The sequence below is a fragment of the Dermacentor silvarum genome, chromosome 1, assembly GCF_013339745.2.
Source record: "Dermacentor silvarum isolate Dsil-2018 chromosome 1, BIME_Dsil_1.4, whole genome shotgun sequence".
NCBI classification, from domain to species: domain Eukaryota; kingdom Metazoa; phylum Arthropoda; class Arachnida; order Ixodida; family Ixodidae; genus Dermacentor; species Dermacentor silvarum.
In genome coordinates, this window is record NC_051154.1 from 58,286,577 (window position 1) to 58,307,136 (window position 20,560).

The 20,560-nt window shown below is 42.1% G+C and overlaps 1 protein-coding gene across 1 annotated transcript in view; it reads left to right on the forward strand.

Annotated features, from left to right (window-relative positions):
* Nucleotides 1-19,595: 19,595 nt before the first annotated feature.
* The window catches only part of LOC119463931 (fibroblast growth factor 17-like), a 97,851-nt gene continuing 96,886 nt past the window's right edge, over nt 19,596-20,560 (forward strand). The window contains exon 1 of the mRNA XM_037724755.2: nt 19,596-19,837. Within this exon, the coding sequence (XP_037580683.1) occupies nt 19,824-19,837 (14 nt within the window). The 5' untranslated portion in view covers nt 19,596-19,823. The remainder of the gene's footprint in view (nt 19,838-20,560) is intronic.

The following is a 20,560-nucleotide window of genomic DNA, read 5'->3' on the forward strand; positions in this document are numbered from 1 at the left end:
AGCAGCAAAACAAAATAGCCACTGAGACACCGCGCCAAGTCATTTGTACCTTTTAAAGAAAAACATATATATATATATATATATATATATATATATATATATATATATATATAGTAGAGAAAACGTACAAACTGCCAAAGTAATAGTAATAACAATAAGAGCTCCTAACTTTGAAGACAAAATAGTGCCAATTAGAAGAACAAGCAGTTTGCTAGAAACGTAAAATCACGAAATATAGCGATTCACACAGATAATTTAAGCTTACTAACAACAGTCAGAAATCAAAATGATTTTATTGCTGTAGTCATTTACATTAAAATCGCGATGCTCGAAGCACCAAAACTATTAATGTCATCCTTATAGACGTCAAAGGACACGGTGAAATCAAAGGGCATTAAAGATGCGAAAGAAGCATCAAGGAGGGCGCACGAAAAATCGATTTACCATTATCAAGGAATTTCGACAAACAATATTTGTGGAATTAATTCACAAAAAATGGAATGACTTGTGGGACACTCAAAGTAAGAAAAGTTAACACCTTTAAGTGTTAAGACCATTTTCTATCAAGACACTTTCTGGCACAATCAGCAGCCGGACATGGGAGATTCCTGCTAAACCTGATACAACGTAAAATGTGTAAGTGCAAGACGTTCACGGAATATTTTGATGAACATTTAACGAAGTGTATTTAAACCACAGAAAGAAGACAGCTAAAAAATATATATATTCTGACACGACACTGCAGGCAATGCCAGAAATTCTCAAACTTAAAAAAACGACGTAAGTGTAGAAAGATGAGCAGTATAAGTTATTAAATTCCACTTCTAATTACATCAAGCCTTGCCATCTCAAGCCATCCATCTATCAATCTTGCTTAAGGCTGAGTTAGCTGCAATTTTGGCAGATGCCTACAATACAAAAAAAAAAAAACATTATACCGTTATACAACATTTAACGTCCAACCACAAACCTCTAAAAAACAGCTCCCAAGAGTAATTTAATCTTCAATAACAGAAGACGTACGTCTAACAGAAGAAGACCTCCAACATCGAGGCTTGAATATCTACTAGAATCGCAGCATTAGCACAAAGACGCTGTTCGGCTAGTCCACAGAGACCGCGAAGATGTCACACATTTACACATATCAAGAGAGAGTTGCTTATAAAGCCACTTCCTTGGCTGTGGGGCACGCGACGGTGTATGACATCCTTCATTCAAATCTACTCAGAACGTCTGATCACATCTTATTTCCATAAACTATCGCACACAATAACTGATACACCTTTCACTATTCTTTGTCCTACAGACATTCCATGTTGTCTATTTTTTGTCTCTCTCTCTCTTCCCATTATGCATTTGTAGAATGGGATGGGATGCCCCCACCCATCCCCCCAACGTATCATGTGTCCATTCATATTCATAGGAACATAGCTTTTCACCTTCGCTCAGCTTATTTATTTATTTATTTATTTATTTATTTATTTATTTATTTATTTATTTATTTATTTATTTATTTATTTATTTATTTATTTATTTATTTATTTATTTATTTATTTATTTATTTATTTAACACAATCGCTTCGGTCGTTCAGCGGTAAGTCGTTATGAAACTGTTTATCTAACAGATGAATTCAATATGAAAACATTTGTGCGCTTACTCGGCCTCGTAGCGCCTATATATAATGATAATATTTAAAAAAAAGACCAACACTGCCTGCGGTAGCGGCCCACCAAGGAACTTTGTGTGTCGTCGACTGCGCACATCTATCAAATAAAAAGAAGAGCAGTAGCCGGCGCCGCCTGCGGGTGCCAACGTCTGTCTAAATGTAGACAGACTATAAAACAAGCACGCCAAATAGCACGCACATTTGTACGAGACAATAAATATAATACCTTAGCGTTGCACAGGTGTGCTAATGCACGGATATTTTTTTTTTTTTATTCTCTCGCTCGTACACGCACAGTAACACGTAGCCTTATAAACAAGAAGTAACAGCGCATTAGTCCGGCTGTCACCAGTTTAGTCAATCGGTGGGGTCGAAGACTTCGCGCGGTGTCAGTAAACAAGCAAGCAAGCAAGCAAGCAAGCAAGCAAGCAAACAAACAAAGACGCCCTCCCCTCCCTTTTAGACTGACTCATAAATCCGCCCTTGGTACACTCTTACCAGTTGTAAACGTATCCGTTGAAGTATACAGTAGTGTCAACACACGTCAAACGTTGCTACATTGTCTGCACAGTGCCGTCACTTGTTGATAACTTTAGACTTCTTCATTCGAGCCCGCCGCGGTAGCCCAGTGGCTAAGGCGTTGGGCTGCTGAGTTCGAGGCCGCGGGTTCTATCCTGGACGCGGCGGCCGCGTTCCAATGAGGCGGAATGCAACAACGTTCGTGTACTGTGCATTGCGTGCACGTTAAACAACACCAGGTGGCCAAAATTAATCCGGACCCCATCACCACGGCATGCTTCATAATGAGATTGTTGTTTTGGCACGTTAACACGATGATTTCTTTTTTCTTCATTCAAGCCAATGTCGCGAACCACCATTATTATTTTTTTTTTTGTCAACAGTGCACATAAATGCTGGCGAGGTGAGTGGTGCGTAGTTGTTCCTATCTTGACGTCTGAGTTTACCTCACGACGAGGCCCTTCGAAAATGGCTGCTTCTATGAGTTCAACTTCTTCCAAACGTTCGGAAAGTCTGGATACGCAAATATCGACTAGCTGTAAACTGCGATGGTTGCAAAAGTGGCCCATAAGCAAATGAGCTTATGGGTCAGTAGAGACGTAAAACAAAATAGCTCGCAACAAGCTAAGTCACTTTTGCAAATACGTTAAGTTGGATGACACAGCATAGAAAGAGCAGTTCAGTTCAAGTGCACACCGGCTCAATGGGGATTAAAGATAACTGCGCGAATAGAGAAGCGATGAGCGTAATCCGTCTGGGTTGCAAGATTTGGAAAAGTGCTTCACGAATTCTATACAACGCAAGCACGTCATGTCAGCGAAGTCGCAAAAACGAAGGTGCTTATTTTTCTTTTTTTACAGTAGTTTGATCAGGGCTGGGATAACGAAACGATTCTAATCTAATTCATTTCATTTTCGAACTTCATCAGTGGTCCTAACGGCGCCCCGCCGGCGCTATTACCATAGATCTATCGGTCATGAACGGTAGATGGTGGGAAAGGAATAGAATCGAGCGAAAGGAATTCTTAGGCTATAATCGGCCCCTCAAGTCTACACCGAACATGTGCACATCTAATCATCATCATCATATACACCATCATCAGCCTATATTGATGTCCACTCTAGGACGAAGGCCTCTCCCAACGATCTCCAAATACCCCTGTCTTGCGCTAGGTGATTCCAACTTGCACCTGCAAATTTCCCAACTTCATCCCCACACTTCGTTTTCTGCCTTCCTCGACTGCGCGTCCCTTCTCTTGGTATCCATTCTGTAACTCTAATAGTCGACTGGTTATCCATACTACGCACTACGTGGCCTGCCCAGCTACATTTTCCCCTCTTAATGTCAACAAGAATATCGGCTATCCCCGTTTGCTCTCTTATCCACACCACTCTCTTCCTGTATCTTAACGTTAGGCCTAACATTTTCCATTCCATCGCTCTTTGTGCGGTCCTTAACTTGTGCTCGATCTTCTTTGTTAACCTCCAAGTTTCTGCCCCATATGTTGGCACCGGTAGAATGCAATGATTGTACACATTTCTTTTCAACGACAGTGGTAAGCTCCCAGTCAGGATTTGGTAATGCCCGCCGTATGCAATCCAACCCTATTTTATTCTTCTGTAAATTTCTTTCTCATGATCAGGGTCTCCTGTGAGTAGTTGACCTAGATAAACGTACTCCTTTACAGACTCTAGAGGCTGACTGGCGATCCTGCATTATCTTTGTCTTCTGCATATTCATCTTCAACCCCACTCTTACACTTTCTTAGTTAAGGTCCTCAACCATCTGTTGTAATTGGTCTCCACTGTTGCGGAATAGGACAAGGTCATCTGCAAAGCGAAGGTTGCTGAGATATTCGCCGTTGATCCTCACTCCTAAGCCTTAATTCCCAGTCTAAAAACTTGAATACTTCTTCTAAGCATGCAGTCAATGGCATTGGAGAGATTGTGTCTCCTTGCCTGACCCCTTTCTTGGTAGGTATCTTTCTACTTTTCTTGTGGAGAACCAAGGTAGCTGTGGAATCCGTGTAGATATTTGCCAAGATATTCACGTATGCCTCCTGTACTCCTTGATTACGCAATGCCTCTATGACTGCTGGTATCTCTACAGAATCAAATGCCTCTTCATAATCTATGAAAGCCATATAGAGAGGTTATTTGTACTCCGCAGATTTCTCGATTACCTGATTGATGACATGGATATTATCTATCGTAGAATATCCCTTCCTGAAGCCAGCCTGCTCTCTTGGTTGGCTGAAGTCAAGTGTTGCTGTGATTCAATTGAAAACTATCTTGGTGAATATTTTATACAATACTGAAAGCAAGCTATAAAAAGACATATAAAAAGGTCTATAATTCTTCAATTCTTCAACGTCTCCCTTCTTATGGATTAGCAAAATGTTGGCGTTCTTCCATCTCTCTGGTACACTTGAAGTCGTGAGGCATTGCGTATTAAGGGCCGCAAGCTTTTCAAGTATAATATATCCTCTATCTGTGATTAAATCGACTGTTATTCTATCTTCTCCAGCAGCTTTTCCCCTGGTCATGTCTTGCAAGGTCCTTCCAACTTCATTGCTAGTTATAGAAGGCGCCTCTGGATCTTGTTCATCACTACTTCGAATGAAGGTGAGGTGGCTGCTCTGAGTACTGTAAAGGTCGGTATAGAATTCTTCCGCTGCTTTTACTATGTCATCGAAATTGCTTGCGATATTATCCTGCTTATCTTTCAGTGCATACTTATTGCCTTGTCCTATGCAAAGTTTTCTTCTCACTGATTTCATGCGGTGTCCATATTTTACTGCTTCCTCAATCTTTTCCACGTTATAATTTCGAATATCCCTTACTTTCTTCCGGTTATCAGTTTTCACAGTTCAGCGAAATCTATCTTATCTCTCGAGTTTGACACTCTCATGTTTTGTCGTTTCTTTATTACTTCATTTGTTACTTGGGAGAGCTTACCTACTGCTTGCCTTGGTGCCTTACCTCCCATTTCAATTGCTGCTTCTGAGATCATCCTAGTTACGGTTTCATTCATTACCTTTATGTTGTCTTCATCTTCCTGTCCTAAAGCTGCACATTTGCTTGCGAGTACCAGCCCGAATTGGTCTGCTTTTACCCTTACAGCGTCTACGTTGGCCTAGTTCTTCTTGCCCAGTTTTATTCTTTCTCCCTTCAAATTGAGAGAAATCCTAGACCTCACTAACTTATGGTCACTGCACTTTACCCTACCTAACACTTCTACATCTTGCACTATGCTGGGATCGGCAGAGAGTATGAAATCTATTTCATTCCTTGTTTCTCCATTAGGGCATTTCCAGGTCCACTTCCTGTTGCTGCGCTTTCTGAAGAAGGTATTCATTATTCGGAGCCTATTCCTTTCCGCGAATTCTACCAACGTCTCTCCTCTAGTGTTCTTAGAATCGATGCTGTAGTTGCCAATTGCTTGTTCACCAGCCTGTTTTTCCCCCACTTTTGCATTGAAGTCGTCCATGACTACAGTATACTGAGCTTGCACCCCCTTTCTCATTGCTAATTCAACATCTTCATAAAACTGTTCTATTTCTTCATCGTCGTGACTCGAGGTTGGGGCGTAGGCTTGTACTACCTTCATGCTATACCTCCTATTCAGCTTTATTACAACGACTGATAACCTCTCATTAACGCTGTCGAATTCATCAATGTTGCCCGCTATGTCCTTATGGATTAGAAATCCTACTCCAAATTCTTTCTTATCTGGAAGACATCTGCAGCAGAGGACGTGGCCGTTGGTCAGCACTGTATAAGCCTCACCAGTTCTTCTAACCTCACTAAGGCCAATAATATCCCTGCCAATTCCTGATAATTCCTCAAATAGCCCTGCTAAACTAGCCTCACTCGATAGGGTGCGTGTGTTGAACGTTGCTATGTTAAGTTTCCAGTGGCGGCCTGTCCAGACCCAGAGATTCTTAGCACCCTCCGCCGCGTCCCAGGTCTGAGCGCCACCTTGGTCAAGTGCTCCGTAGCCGCTGGGGACTGAGGGCCATGGGTTAATTGTAGTAGTCATAAGGGAGGTAGTGGCCGAATACTGCACCAGGGAGGCTATTTCCTGTTCTGCTGAGGGAGTGACTTTGTTGAGGCTTTGTTGAATTTTCAGGCATGGAGTGGACTGGAGGAGGATTCGAACTTACGACCTTCAGATTAGAAGCCGGGTGTTCTGCCTCTGCTCCACGCCACCACTATTAGCACCTCTAATAAGTAATCCTAAAGTTCAGGCGAGGTAAACGGCCACCGAAATAAGGATACCGAGATGAACCTGTATAGAGTGACAAGGAAACTTAGCGTTCGGCGTGCCGACATCCGAGAAGCGGTCATGTCGCGGACATCGCAGCGAAGGTTCAAGAGGGAAATCCGAAATGGCCTGATGAGCAGAGACGCGAGCTATATCGACAAGAAGTGAGCGACAACTGACTTGGGGGAAACTTAATCGGCCAGTATGAAGAAGGGACCACATAATATCGGAGAATATCACAATACGCTGAACAGGGAGCGGGTGACTGATAGGGCGAAGTGGAGGAAACTCGACGAATATGGCGACCCCGTGTAAAAATGGGACACAGCTGATAGATGAAAAGAAGGTATTTGTGCGATTCGCTCTGTACGAAAATGAGGGCAGTGTAATATTCCGTAAGCAAGGTACATGTCTTCATGTTTATAGCCGGCTCTGAAGCAACTGATGCTCCTATTATACTGCATCAGACATATCATGACTGCATACATATATATACCGACGGTTCGACCTCACCTACCAGCTCAACTGCCGCATTGGTCGTTCCAGCCAAGCAGGTTACAGTTAAATTCAAATCGTCACATATGACTACATCTACGTCGGCAGAACTTGCAGCTCTCCATGCAGCTGTGACCTACGTCACCGAAGAGCCGGCACAGTAATGGGTCATATTTTGTGACTATAAGGCAGGTCTTCACAGTATCAAGTCTGCCTTACATCACAGAACTTACGAGCAGATCATATCCGACATCAGGGAAGTACATCACCATGCTCTGGAAACAGGGCAAAGCATAGTCTTCCAGTGGATTCCTGCACACTGTGGCATCATCGGCAACGACACTGCTGACAGGGCTGCCCGGTCTGCCCACGAAGACACCCAGACGCGTACAATACCTTTAGCGAGGACGGACACTGCCAGGGAACTTCGCAAGCTTGCACGCAAAAAGTCGGAAGCTTTTTGGAGTTCAAGTGCCTTCAATTGCCGATTGCATAAGTTGGACCCCTTGCTACGGCTACAACTGCCAAATAACCTTTCCCGCAGCGAAACAACCTTGCTGTGCCGCTTGTGGCTGGGAGTGGCGTTCACGAACGCTTACTCATTCCGTATGGGAATGACCGAGAGCCCGATGTGCAACTCCTGTAGGTGCGAGGACACCATCGAGCACCTATTGTGTACCTGTCCTCGCTACGACGTCCAACGCCTCTCTCTCAGGAAAACATTAAACCGACTGGACTCGAAACCGTTCTTTGAGTCAAAGATACTCGGACCATTGCTACACCCGTCACTGGCACAAAAAGCGATTCGGGCACTAGTACGCACACTTGAAGTGCACCGGTTTAAGAGACCGCTTATAGTGTCCCTGTGCATCGTCCCACGTGTACTCAGTACTCACTCTCTCCCTCTTTTCCTCTTTCTATTCCCCATTTCCCTTACCCCTAGTGTAGGGTAGCAAACCGGAGGCTCGTCTGGTTGACCTCCCTGCCTTTCCTCTCCTTGCTCTCTCTCTCTCTCTCTCTTCGTGTTTATAAAACAGAAATGCATGGTGACAATGCCACATGTCTTCAACATGAATTTCCTCAACACCACAGCTGGTGGTATATTCATGTGCAAACTCAATTAATTAATTAATGTATTTGTTTATTGAATTAATCATCTTTGTTCAATGCTGCAAGAGCGAAAGCATGGACGATGCTGGCTTGAAATTTCACTGCGTTTCTCAATAGGGCAGTACCTCCCAGCTACAGCGAATATTAAAGCGACACAATGACGAATAGACCTTCGTATCACAGCAATCTGATTATTTTCAAGTGTTCCGGTGCCAAGCACAAAGACATTTTAAAAACATGCTGGTTTGTAGCTCCCGTGAGCCGAATAGTCCGAAAATTTTTATGCGAAATTTCCAAGTAGCACTAAAGAGTCTTAAGTGGGCTTTGAATTAATGTACCGTCCTCTGTATACGAGAGCGTACGAGTTCTCAGCTGCACAACATGTTAGGTGCAGTAGTGGAGCGCGGAGGAGACACAGCCCATGCACAGATTTGCCATATTAGTGTAATTATTTTAATTATTCGTGTCTCAATTAGTTAAGCAGTTTAATTAGTTTAAATTATTTATTACCCTGTCTTAATACCTTCCTAAACTATGCCTTTCATTTTTCTTCCCTGATGAGTTAAAATAGCAGTCATTGACTTCGCTGTGTTAGCTCATTAAATAAAAGCCAGCAATTTTTTTTATTTTTTATTTTTTTGCTCAAGGAGATACGTAGTCGACAAGTGTTACACGTTGTGTTCTACACGGTGGGAAAAAGAACAAAAGAAATGAAAAGAAGGAAGAAAACAAAGTGACCTGCAGGAATGGCTGACTCCCAATTTTCATGACCTGTCTGCCTACATCGCCACAGATGTTAGGTAGTCAAATTCCTACTGCTACCTCATTCATAAATCAAGTACATCCGGTACTGAGAAGAGAGCACACGCTCTTTTTCCTGACCTTTGGTGTGCGACCGCAAAGCCAGTACTGCACTTTTAAAGGAACGCTGCCGCACCTACGGTGGACGAAGAAAAAAAAAAAATATATATATATATATATATATATATATATATATATATATATATATTATAACTATGTAAACTGCGGCTACTAGTGACCGTGTTGCAAGAAGAAGCAGAACTAGTGGTTGGTACATTAGGTAGGCCCATGAAGGTATGTAGATGTGTCGAAAAGTCATCCGGCATGACAAAAAAAAAAAAGACAACTAATATTTATCTACGCTCTTGGACTAAACGAGGTGCATGTTGCGTGAAAGTTACCGTTTAACAAGGGTACAGCAGTACGTTCGTCTGTGCGCTTCGAGACAGGCTTGGCTTGGATTATCGTTCATCTTTCGAACAGTTTTGGCATGCAAGGGGCGCATAATATACTGATAAATAATTCAATTAAGATAATCACATCAATTATTCTGAGCAACAAGGCACAACAGGCAGCGTTTCTTTTAGAATACAGGAACAACGTCGGCCATTCAGAAAATGTGATAGCTGGGCAGACTGTGGTTCGTGACCGGCAAGCGTGAGGGTTTCTTGAAACCATGTAGTACATATTGAAGAAGCATAACTTACTAATGCAGCTCAACTTTGTAGTATTATTGTAGTTGTTATTATTATTATTATTATTATTATTATTATTATTATTATTATTATTATTATTATTATTATTATTATTATTATTATTATTATTATTATTATTATTATTATTATTATTATTATTATTATTATTATTATAAAAAAAGCTCAAAAAGTCAAAGTTCCCTCATTGGTTTTCTAAAGAACTAAGAACGACAATAAAGCTGAACGACCGTGCACACAGAAAAGTGCGGCAAACAGGCATAGATAAGTGGAAACCTGAATTTAGGCGCTGTCGTTGTCCTTGCAAATTTTATTACAACAACGATCACTACAACCACACTGAACGTGTTGAAGCTAGCATGACACGTAACTCAAAATATTTCTGGAGCTACGTGTGCTCTCATTCTTCTAAAAAGAGCGCCGATGATGTATGTCTTGTTTATGAAAAGGGCGATGTTGTCTCGAACACTGCTGATATGCCTTTGCAGAACATTTCGGTTCTTTATTTGGTGTAAAACACGCTTCTACCTCAAGTAATCTGCCATCTCAGTCTGGTATGGTGTGTACGCTGTCACTCAATGAAGACACTGTCTTGAAGTTTATGAAGCGCATCAAGCCTTCCCTTTCTTGTGGCGCTGATGACATCCCTCACACACTGATTAAGACGTACGGAAGCATACTTATTCCTGTTCTCACACGCATCTTCAAGAGTTCCCTAAAGTCTAGTACGTATCCTAGTGCTTGGAAGGTAGCACGGGTAGTGCCCGTACACAAATCGGGTGCTAGAAGTGCAGTTACTAACTACCGGCCTATGTCTATCCTCTGCTCTGCGTCAGAAGTGTTTGAATATGTATTGTATTCCCTGGTTTCTGTTAGTTCTAAGAATATTTTAATAGACGAATAGCATGGCTTTGTAGCGGGGCGCTCCACAACAATGAACTTGGTCGCAACTATGACCCATTATTCCCGTGTGGTACATTATACGGGCAAATTAGGCGCACCTTACTTTGACCTAAGTAGAGCGTTTCAAGTAGTTTACCAAGATCTCCTTGTTACAAAGCTCACACAAATGGACATATCTTCTTCCATCACTGCCCTGGTACCAAATTACCTAATGAAAATGATCGCGTGCTACGTTGGCATTGATAGACAGAGTTCTATTAGCTATGAGGTCCCTAGCGGAGCTCCTCAAGGATCTGTTTTTGGCCCTTTTCTCTTCCTACTGTACATAAATGACATTTCGTCAGTGGTTCGACACTCTTCATTCCTTCTATACGCTGACGACCTAAAGCTATCTGAAAATGTTAACAGTGTTCAAGCTTGCATTGACCTCCAGAAAGACACTTTTTCTCTCTCAAGCTGGTGCAGAAACAATAAGCTACCCTTAAATGCTTCAAAAACTGTGATATTAAGTTATAACCGGAAAACGCACCATGTACAATTTCCATACACATAATCGGGATGCTCTACTGCCCAGGGTTGATCAAATGAAAGATCTTGGCCTGTATTTCGACAAAACGTTAAGCTGCTCTTCACGCGCTAAATATGACAAACAACGTCCCCTTCGCGCTCTTGGTATTGTATTGTTTGTCGTATATCGCATCACTTCCGCTCCCCTGTTGCCTTTCTGAAATTATATTCTACTATATGCCTTCCATTACTAGAGTATGCCTCGGTAGTTTGGGGTTGAACGTGTAAATTTAATTCTGACTTGATTGAAAGCGTCCAAAATAAACATACATCTATTTTCAAGCACCGTTTTTACTGTTCTGGCGACCATAGTCGAGCCTTCTCAAATATACCTCAATTCACACATCTAAAATCAAGACGTATTAAGTGAGGCATTTTTTTTTCTCTATAAGGTGGTCCATGGCATTGTACATTGCCTAAAGCTTCTTAATCGTGTGCAATTTTCCGCGCCGCAGAAGTATACCAGGCAACATTCCACATTTTCTGCCCGGCCTTGTTGTCCTATGTGGCTCGACTCCAAAAAACATGCAATAAGTATTCTCCCTGTATTGACATATGTCATAGTTCGTTTCCTGTGTTTTGTATAAATGAACATAATCATGTTGTATGATTGACTCCCTTTTATGCCCACCTCCTCGTTTTCTGTTTACCGATTTGTTTCTCCATCTCGCATTTTGTTTACCAGATATGTCTTCTCTGTATATTTTGTCTTGCGTATTACATTTTAAGTGCATCAGTACGAAGGCTCCATAGCTGTTCCTGGGCACTATAATACACATTTGATTGATTGATTGATTGATTGATTGATTGATTGATTGGTTGATTGATTGATTGATTGATTGGTTGATTGATTGATTGATTGATTGGTTGATTGATTGATTGATTGATTGATTGATTGATTGATTGATTGAGTGATTGATTGATTGATTGAGTGAGTGAGTGAGTGAGTGAGTGAGTGAGTGAGTGAGTTAGATGTGCTCTCTTTCTCTGTGTGATTTAGTACTTTTTCAGCTTGCCTGGCGATATGTCTAATGTTTCAGCGGCATTTTTCTTTTTGTCTCGCATATTCAATGTTCTTGGTGCATTGCATTTACGTGTATTCTACTTGAATAGTTTCCTCTTTCTTTATTCCCTTTACCTTACGTTTGTATCTTTAGCTGTACTTGTTTTTGTTTTGTTTTTTTCTCATTCTACTTGCTCACCAATCTTCAATTCATTTTCGGTTTACCTTGTCTTTGTCGATAGATAAAACCTTGTTTGAGCAACTTTCCATGCCCTTTGTTGTGTGAATACTATGCCCAAATGACTTTTTTGGGCATGCATATTTTCCTTTTGCCTGTGTATCCTTTTTTTTAAGCTGTATAGTATCTTTTCGTTAGATTACCTGTGCGCCACTATCAAAATCCCGTGGGTTTTCACGAGCACCTAATCTAATGTCTGGATTGGCTGAATAAGTTATTTTTATTGAGTCTCACGCACTGCTCCTGCTTTTCGCCGTTATTACTTTGTGAATTCACCTTGGATTTTGTTGATCGTAAACTGTTCCTTTTAATAATTGTTGTTTTCTATTTCATTTCCTATTCAACTTTTTTCCTGTCTTCGTATTTGTTTGTAAATTCTTTTTTACCCGTGCGCAGTACTCAGACCTTGGGGTTGTTCCTGGGTACGTTAAATAAACAATTTATTATTATTATTATTATTATTATTATTATTATTATTATTATTATTATTATTATTATTATTATTATTATTATTATTATTATTATTATTATTATTATTATTATTATTATTATTATTATTTTAGTCTTTAGTCTTTATTATAGTCTTTGTTCTGCTCTGAGCTTTCCGTTGTTGTGTCTTATTTTCACATATGGTTCAGCTTCCCTTCTCCTTTTCATTATGTGTGCATTTTGCGCCTTCGGTTACATGTATGTACACTTTTCTTTTCAAGATTGTTATTTTTTATTCATTGTTTTTTTTTTTTTTTCACTGACACTCCCCTGCTGTATTTCTTTTTCTATGTATACGTGCGCCAGCACCTAGACCTCACGGTTGTTCCTGGGCACGATAAATAAATGATTGATTGACTGACTGATTAATTGATTGATTTATTGATTGATTATTAATCGCGCTGACCTCCTGTTTCTCTTTAAACTCCTTCACGGTAACCTCACGTGTCCCGAACTTCTCAGCTGTGTCATGCTCCGTATCCCACGCAAGATCACCAGAAAACATAGACCTTTCCATTTTCCTGCCTGTCATCACGAACACTCAACTGTCCACAGGATACAGAGTCTTTATAACGCTTACTTTCGTGAACTTGATATCTTTCATAACTCTTTGTCATCGTTCTTTTCCGAGCTTTGCCTTGTGTTATAATTTCATGCATTGTTCAAGTGCCCTTTTCCTCCCTTTTCTTTTGTGTTTACTTTGCGCTTTGTTGTCGGTACTCTCTTCTTTTCACAATTTTTATTTTTATTCATTTATTTTTTAATGATTTTTCCCTGAGTGTTTTGTTTTTGGCTTGTAATGTATGCGTGCGCCAGCACTCAGACCTTAGGGTTGTTACTGGGCACGTTAAATAAACATGATTGATTATTGTCATTATTATTATTATTATTATTATTATTATTATTATTATTATTATTATTATTATTATTATTAATATTATTATTATTATTATTATTATTATTATTATTATTATTATTATTATTATTATTATTATTATTATTATTATTATTATTATTATTATTATTATTATTATTATTATTATTATTATTATTATTATTATTATTATTGTTGTTGTTGTTATTATTATTATTATTATTATTATTATTATTATTTCTCCATGTTCATGTCTGAGCTTTCCGTTATGTCTTAGTTTCACATATTGTTTAACTTCCCTTCTCCCCCTTTTTCTTATGTATGCATGTTGCGCCTTGTTGTATGTACACTCTCATTTTCAAGAGGATTATTTTTTATTCATTGTTTTTTTTTTCGTTTTTTTTTACTGACATTCCCCTGCTGTATTTTTTTTTTCTTTTTTTTTATTGTTCTATGTACGAGGGAAGGAAACAAGAGAAAGGCAGAAGGCAGGGAGGTTAACCAGAATAACTTGTTGGTGTACGAGTATGCTTGCGCCAGCACTTAGACCTCATGGCTGTTCCTGGGCACGATAATTCAATGATTGATTGATTATTATTATTATTTCCTTCCTCAAATATTCACATTCAAATGCTTCCCATTACTTGTATATGCCTCGGTGGTGTGGAATGGCACAAGTGATTCAAATAGCATACATACCAAGGGGGCGTGTACAGAAAAAGTTCATGAGTAACATAGATTTGTCATCTTGCACACCAACACCTTGGCTTGAATAATATTCCTGCACTTCTGTCACTTAGCCGCAAGCGTAGTCGCACCGACGTCCTCTTTTTATACAAAATCCTTGATGGAAATAATTCATGTTCGGGTCTACTGGCTTCTGTTTCCCTGCGCGTTCCGCAAAAGACTACCAGGGAACATAAACCCTTCCGCATTCCTGCCTCTTTCAGCAGGCACTCGCTTCTCCACAGAATGTAGAGTATATACAACTGTCATTTTCTCCATGTTGATGTCTTTCAAAACGTGTTTTCTTCTTTCTGTTCCGAGCTTCGCACTTTCTCTCGAGCTTTTTTTCTAGCTTCACTCCTCTCCTGTCTTGTCATAGTTTATCTCTCCTTCCGTACACGTTCTCCGTGTCTCAATTGTGGGTTAATTTGTAGCTGTACTGTTGCCCATTGTGTAGCTGCTTAATCGTTTTTTGTTTTCGTTCTCATTGTTTTATTACATAACTTCTGGTTGAAGTTATTTTACATTTCTACCTTATTTTTGTTTTTGTTCGTCTGTGCACCAGCACTCAGGCCTCATTGTGGTCCTGAATGCTTTAATAAAGAATTGGTTAATTTATTGATTAATTAATTAATTAATTAATTGATTAATTAATGTGTCCCGTTCAGCAGCAGAAAACCTTAGCCACTGAGCCATAGCAGCGGGTCTGTTGTAGACGCGTCTCGTCTTTCCTTCTTGAGGCAGCTATAGTAACTTAGGTTCACATCTCTGATAAGCCTATTTCTTGTTGGGGAGAATAAATGTAGGGCTTCGACGCCGCTATTGTCACGCCGCTATCATCAGCGTACAGGAAAAAAGAAGAAAGAGAGAGAATGAAAGGAAATGAAAAATCACCTGTGTGAGCGAATTCTTACAGAAACTTTATGTCATTGTCTTCTTTACACGAAGGGAGTGAGGAGGGGGGGGGGGGGGGGGGGGATGCAGCAGGTTGTGGGGTTCGTCACTTGTTGCATGACGTTTTGATGGAAGGAAATTTAGTCGAACATCAGACTTCGGGAAAAACAATGTTTTCTTAAGGTAACGCGGGAGTTGCCACTTTTTCTCCACTGTGAACAAAATAAGCTTCGAGCACGTCGCGAAGCATGCGTCGCACGAACATTCAGCGTCAAAGTGTAGAACATCCAGGACATAAAAACTTCGGTAGCCGGCAGCTTGGGTGAGGTAACGAGGGAGTCCGTTCCACATTGCTCCTCTGATTATTCTTTTATTCTGCGGAGAAAACCAGAGGTGGTATGACGAAACCACTTTTTTTCCCGGGATAGGTATGTTTTAATTCTTCCGAACACGTACTGCCAGCGGAGAAAGTGTATCGCACTGGGACCGCTGCGCGGGTTTTCCTTCAGGCGGCTAACTCATAACTGCTATTGCACGATTACATCGTAGAGTACTCTCTTCTTTCTGTGCCCACTTCGAGTTCTGAAGGGGGCAAAATGATGACAGCTCTATCATTAAAGTGAAGCCTCCTTTGTGAATCCTCCCTACCTTTGCTGACCGTAGCTGCTACTACTGTTGTCTTGCCGAATAGCTCACACGCCAGAAAGAAAAAAAAAAAAAAAAAAAAAAAAAAACGTGTCTAAGTGGTGGGATCGAATGTTGGTCTCTCAGCACGACAGCCCCGATGCTCTAACCACTAGACCACAATCGCACTTTTTGTTTTCTTTGATGCATAGAAAACCGAAAGAACGAGCACCTAATATTCAGACAGCCAAGAACGCATGTATCCAATAAGATCACCCACTCTGCCCGATGCTCTTACGCCCGCATATATGCACACTACGCACATACGAAACAGTTTCACGGAAAAAATGACCTCGTAGACCTAGGAGTCTCTGCATGTCGGTCTCGCATCCTAGTTTTCCAAAGAAAGTGTAGTCCCAACTAAGATGAACAAATCGCACGTGTATTTCTATCTTGCCAACGCCAGCTAGCTCATTGATACGATTGGCACGTGCCTCACGTCGACACACTGCGCGCGCCTGTTTCCATAAAGTCGAAGAGGCAGTAATAAAACGGGCGAATAATATACGTTATTGCCTTTCGCTTCGCACTTCTCTCTGCGATACACTTCTTCCCTCACCACTGTTCCCCCGACAAACATCGTCTCCGTCCTCGTGACATCAGATCGTCGACATCCATAACCACATCCATAGTTGATGTGTAGATTGTGGATTGTTGTTGCCGATAAACATGAACATTGCAGGAAATTACACGTTATATCTATATTTTGACAAGAAAGACACTTGTGCGCATCGCAATTCGTTTTAGGGAACTTAGGTGCCCGCTATCCGAAAGCTTCGCTTTACACACACTCCAAGGTGTGCGTTGGATCTGCATACTTGAATAGTTAATTGGTGGGCTAGTTGGTTCTGCATAACTGAACAAGTAACTCAGCGCAATATAAAAGACAGACAGTGTCTGTCTTTTATATTGCGCTGAGTTACTTGTTCAGATCTGCATACTTTTGGGGAAGAACGAGATCTGAAGCTTGCATGCACCTCGGGTGCAAAATCTGTGAATTAGCCATTGACCTCAAAGAAACTCGTTTATCAGTGAATCAATGCCAGTTGACGCATTCGTTTAATTATTGCAGCTTAGAGCTCGACATTGGCTTAGCTGTGCCCATCTGTCCTTTCCCTGACGTCATCGTCGTGAGGCCACCTCCTCATCTGCAGACACACTCCTTAAATGACGAACGAAATCAAAACATTACCCACCACCGCTGGTGACCTCGCTAACCACTAAGCTATGGTGCAACATTAGAGCTCAGCAATTTGTGCGGGATTTAGTGCGTCATGTGTAGACTCTGAGAGTGGTGGTATCCGTGCGTGTGTTTCGGAGGCCACAGCAGGCAATAATGTAGCGGAAGAAGACCACGTTGTGCGCACTGCAACTCAGTTGTTCTCGAGAAGTTCAGCGTTGAGAGCCTGCTGCTGTCACGGTTCATCTTTTTTCTTGCAACGCTCTCTAACATCAATTTAATTACGGATTACTCTAAGCTATAAAAATATTTATCCGCTATTGCATTACTGCCGTAAATGTCATGAGCTGGAAATGGCCAATCCTGTTCGTCAATTCGTCACGCTTTGGTTAAGGCATGACACGATGTTACAGTAAAATATGCGAGCTTACGTGAGAAAAACAAAAAACAAAATACCAACCAACGATGTCTGTTTTTACGCCGTGCATTCAACCACCGTTCTAAGTATTGGGCTAAGCAAATGTACTAAGCATTACATTGTCTAGGCTGCCTTTTAATATGTACAGGGTGTTTCAGCGAACATTTTCAAAAATTTTCTAAGGTTGCCTGTGGAAGATAGCACTATTCCAGTTCATGAGCAGGTCTACTCGAAGAGGCAGACATTACCTGAACAAAAAAATTGAAATGCGTAATCGATTAATTACAAACAATCACTAATTATCTATCACCTTATGGCCCATATTGCAATTTACAAATTCTAGCCGTGGAGTTCGCAAGGCGGATCCACTTGAAACGAATTCTCAGGATGACACCAGTTCCGAGATATTAATTCCCGAACTTTGCGGAGTAATGCATTGGCGTTCCAGTTACTTTTGTGCTTCAGTGCATCAAACGACGTTTTGTTAAGAAAGTAACTTTAAAGCATGTTTGAAATTGTTTAAACATGCTTAAATTAAATTATGTTTAACTTAAAGTATGTTTAAAAGTATGGTTTAAATTTAAAGCATGTTTCTCTCTCTCTCTCTCTTCCACCGTATACATTGTGAAAACATGCACAAACTAGCCCCGCTTGTCTTTGGTAACAAGTACCCGCGCAGAAAAATAAAGAAAACGCTACTACGCCAGATTTCCCCGGAATAGTCGTTGCGTTCCACTGGTGTACGAGATAAAAACACTTGTTTGCGGGTGTTACGGCTCCCCCAGAAGGCATCTATACAGCCCGGGGCTTTGAAGTTCTCGGGATTCAATTGGGGTTTGGAGCCACTCACTTGGACATCACCACATTTTAGTTCGCGCAAACAGGTCATTGCTTCTGCTTGGCGATTACTTTTGTCTACTTTCCGAGCATGGCACGTGATTCTCTCTATTCTCGAGTTGAGGACATCGACAGACAACGTGACTCCAAGTGGCCACGAACTGAAACGAGCGCGTTTTCAATATTTTTTTTTTTCTTATTTGTTCATGGATAACATAAAGTCACCAAACGGAAAATATACCAGGAAATAGGTTTTGGGTGCCCAACTGCGTACGATGCTTGAAGTACCGTATTTCGGTGACGGAAAACCGGTTCCGGGAGCTTATGCAAATCGTTTAAATTTCGTGTGTTGCGCAGAGAAAAACGATTCACAGGGAAACTGTGGCGTCGATTGGAATGTCGGAGGGGCTTACGAATCTCAGACTCTACTTTTATTCCCTTGTAATTTGTGTCTCGCAACGAACGAGTCTGTTTTTTTTTTTCTATTTTTTATAACAGTCCCAAAATTAAACGCTAATCTATTATAAGCCTAATATATGAGCCGACTCCTACGTTTGGGCCATGACTGAATGATTTCTTCAACAGGGTATTCAAGTGAACGTGTGTTTGCTATAGTTCGATCCCCGCGCGGCACAGCGCCTTTTCGCAGTGACTCAGCTCAGTTCATCGATCCCACAGAAACAGTGATCGACGTCACTTCTAACGTCATCGCGGGAATTTCGAATATTGAATGCGACTGCGCGCCGTCCGGTGGTAGAGCGGCCCCTCCACCCAACTCCTTTCCTTAATTCATCAGTGTGCTGTTCTCGGAAAGCTTCCTTCATATCAGTCGACGATTTTGAGCCAACGTTCGCGTGCCCGTCGTACGAAGTAAGAGACGAGGCAGGCACCTTATCCAAGGGACCGGCGCAACCCGTACAACGAGGTCAAGCAGCGGGTTGGCAGCGGGATACGGGAAGAAGCCCCGGCAGTCCCCTGAACTCGCCCCGGTTGAAGGAGCTCGCGCCGGCTACAGTGGAAGCCCCAAAGTCGGCGCTGACTGACTGCGCTCCGAGGGGATGCCCTGCTGCTGCCAGGTGAGAGCGGCGCGCCGCCGAAGGGGGGCCACGTGAGCGGCGAGCGCCCATTGGCCGCCGCCGAGCGTGACGTCGTGCGACGTCGCGGAACGGCGGCGGACTGTTCGCCGGCCGACTGGGCCGCGCGCCGTCAGTTTGACGCGAGAGCCAGAGGTGGAGGTGATACAGGCACCAGCGTCGTCGGCTTCGCGAACTTCCAAAACTGCCCGTCCGATGTGAGTGTCAGTGGGCGCACAGCGGGCTCCTCGATTCGGCGCTGGGGAGTAGCACGCACAGCATGCGCGGCCAGCCGGATTGTGACACCCTGTCCACTGATCTGCTGCCGACCACGCATCTGCTGGGATGTTTTGCCGCTAACGCCACATGCTTATACACAAGTGAGTAGCCGCTATCTTGCATCCTCTCCCCATGTGTGTTTCACTTCCCTGGTGTCTTTCTTTCTTCAATTGTTTTTTTTTTTCTTTTGCTTTGCACTCTCGCGCGCGTTTTCAATGTTTCCACCCTTCTCTGACTAACCGAGACAAAGGGACAAGAAAAAAATGTGTGCCTTTGCTTCGGAAAGTCTTACGTGCAGACGACACGCCTTTCCTCAGCTGGCGATCGTTTGAAATTGAAAGCGTTACTCTGCGGAGGAGAGGGCTACGGAAAATAAGATATCTGTTTACCGTCAAGTGATTGCACCTGTCCCTGACGCATTTTGTTGCGATTGAAACCGCTCGGTGACACGGACGGGACAGTGAACTTTTCTCGCCTTCCCCGGTGTACGGCTGTCGCGGATCGGCAGAATGATTTGTGCTCGTTTTGCGTCTGTCGCTCTCTCCTCCCACACACCCTTTTGTGTGTGTGTGTGTGTTTCTTTCTTTCTTTTTTTTTTCACTATCCGGATGTCGCCGTTGTGCGCTGCGTTGAATGTATGTCTGAATTGAATTATGGGGTTTTACGTGCCAAAACCACGATTTGATTATGAGGCACGCCGTAGTGGGGAACTCCAGATTAATTTCGACCACCAAGGGGATCTTTAACGTGTCCCCAATGCAAGGGACACGGGCGTTTTTGCATTGCGCCCCCACCGAAATGCGGCCGCCGCGGCCGGGATTCGA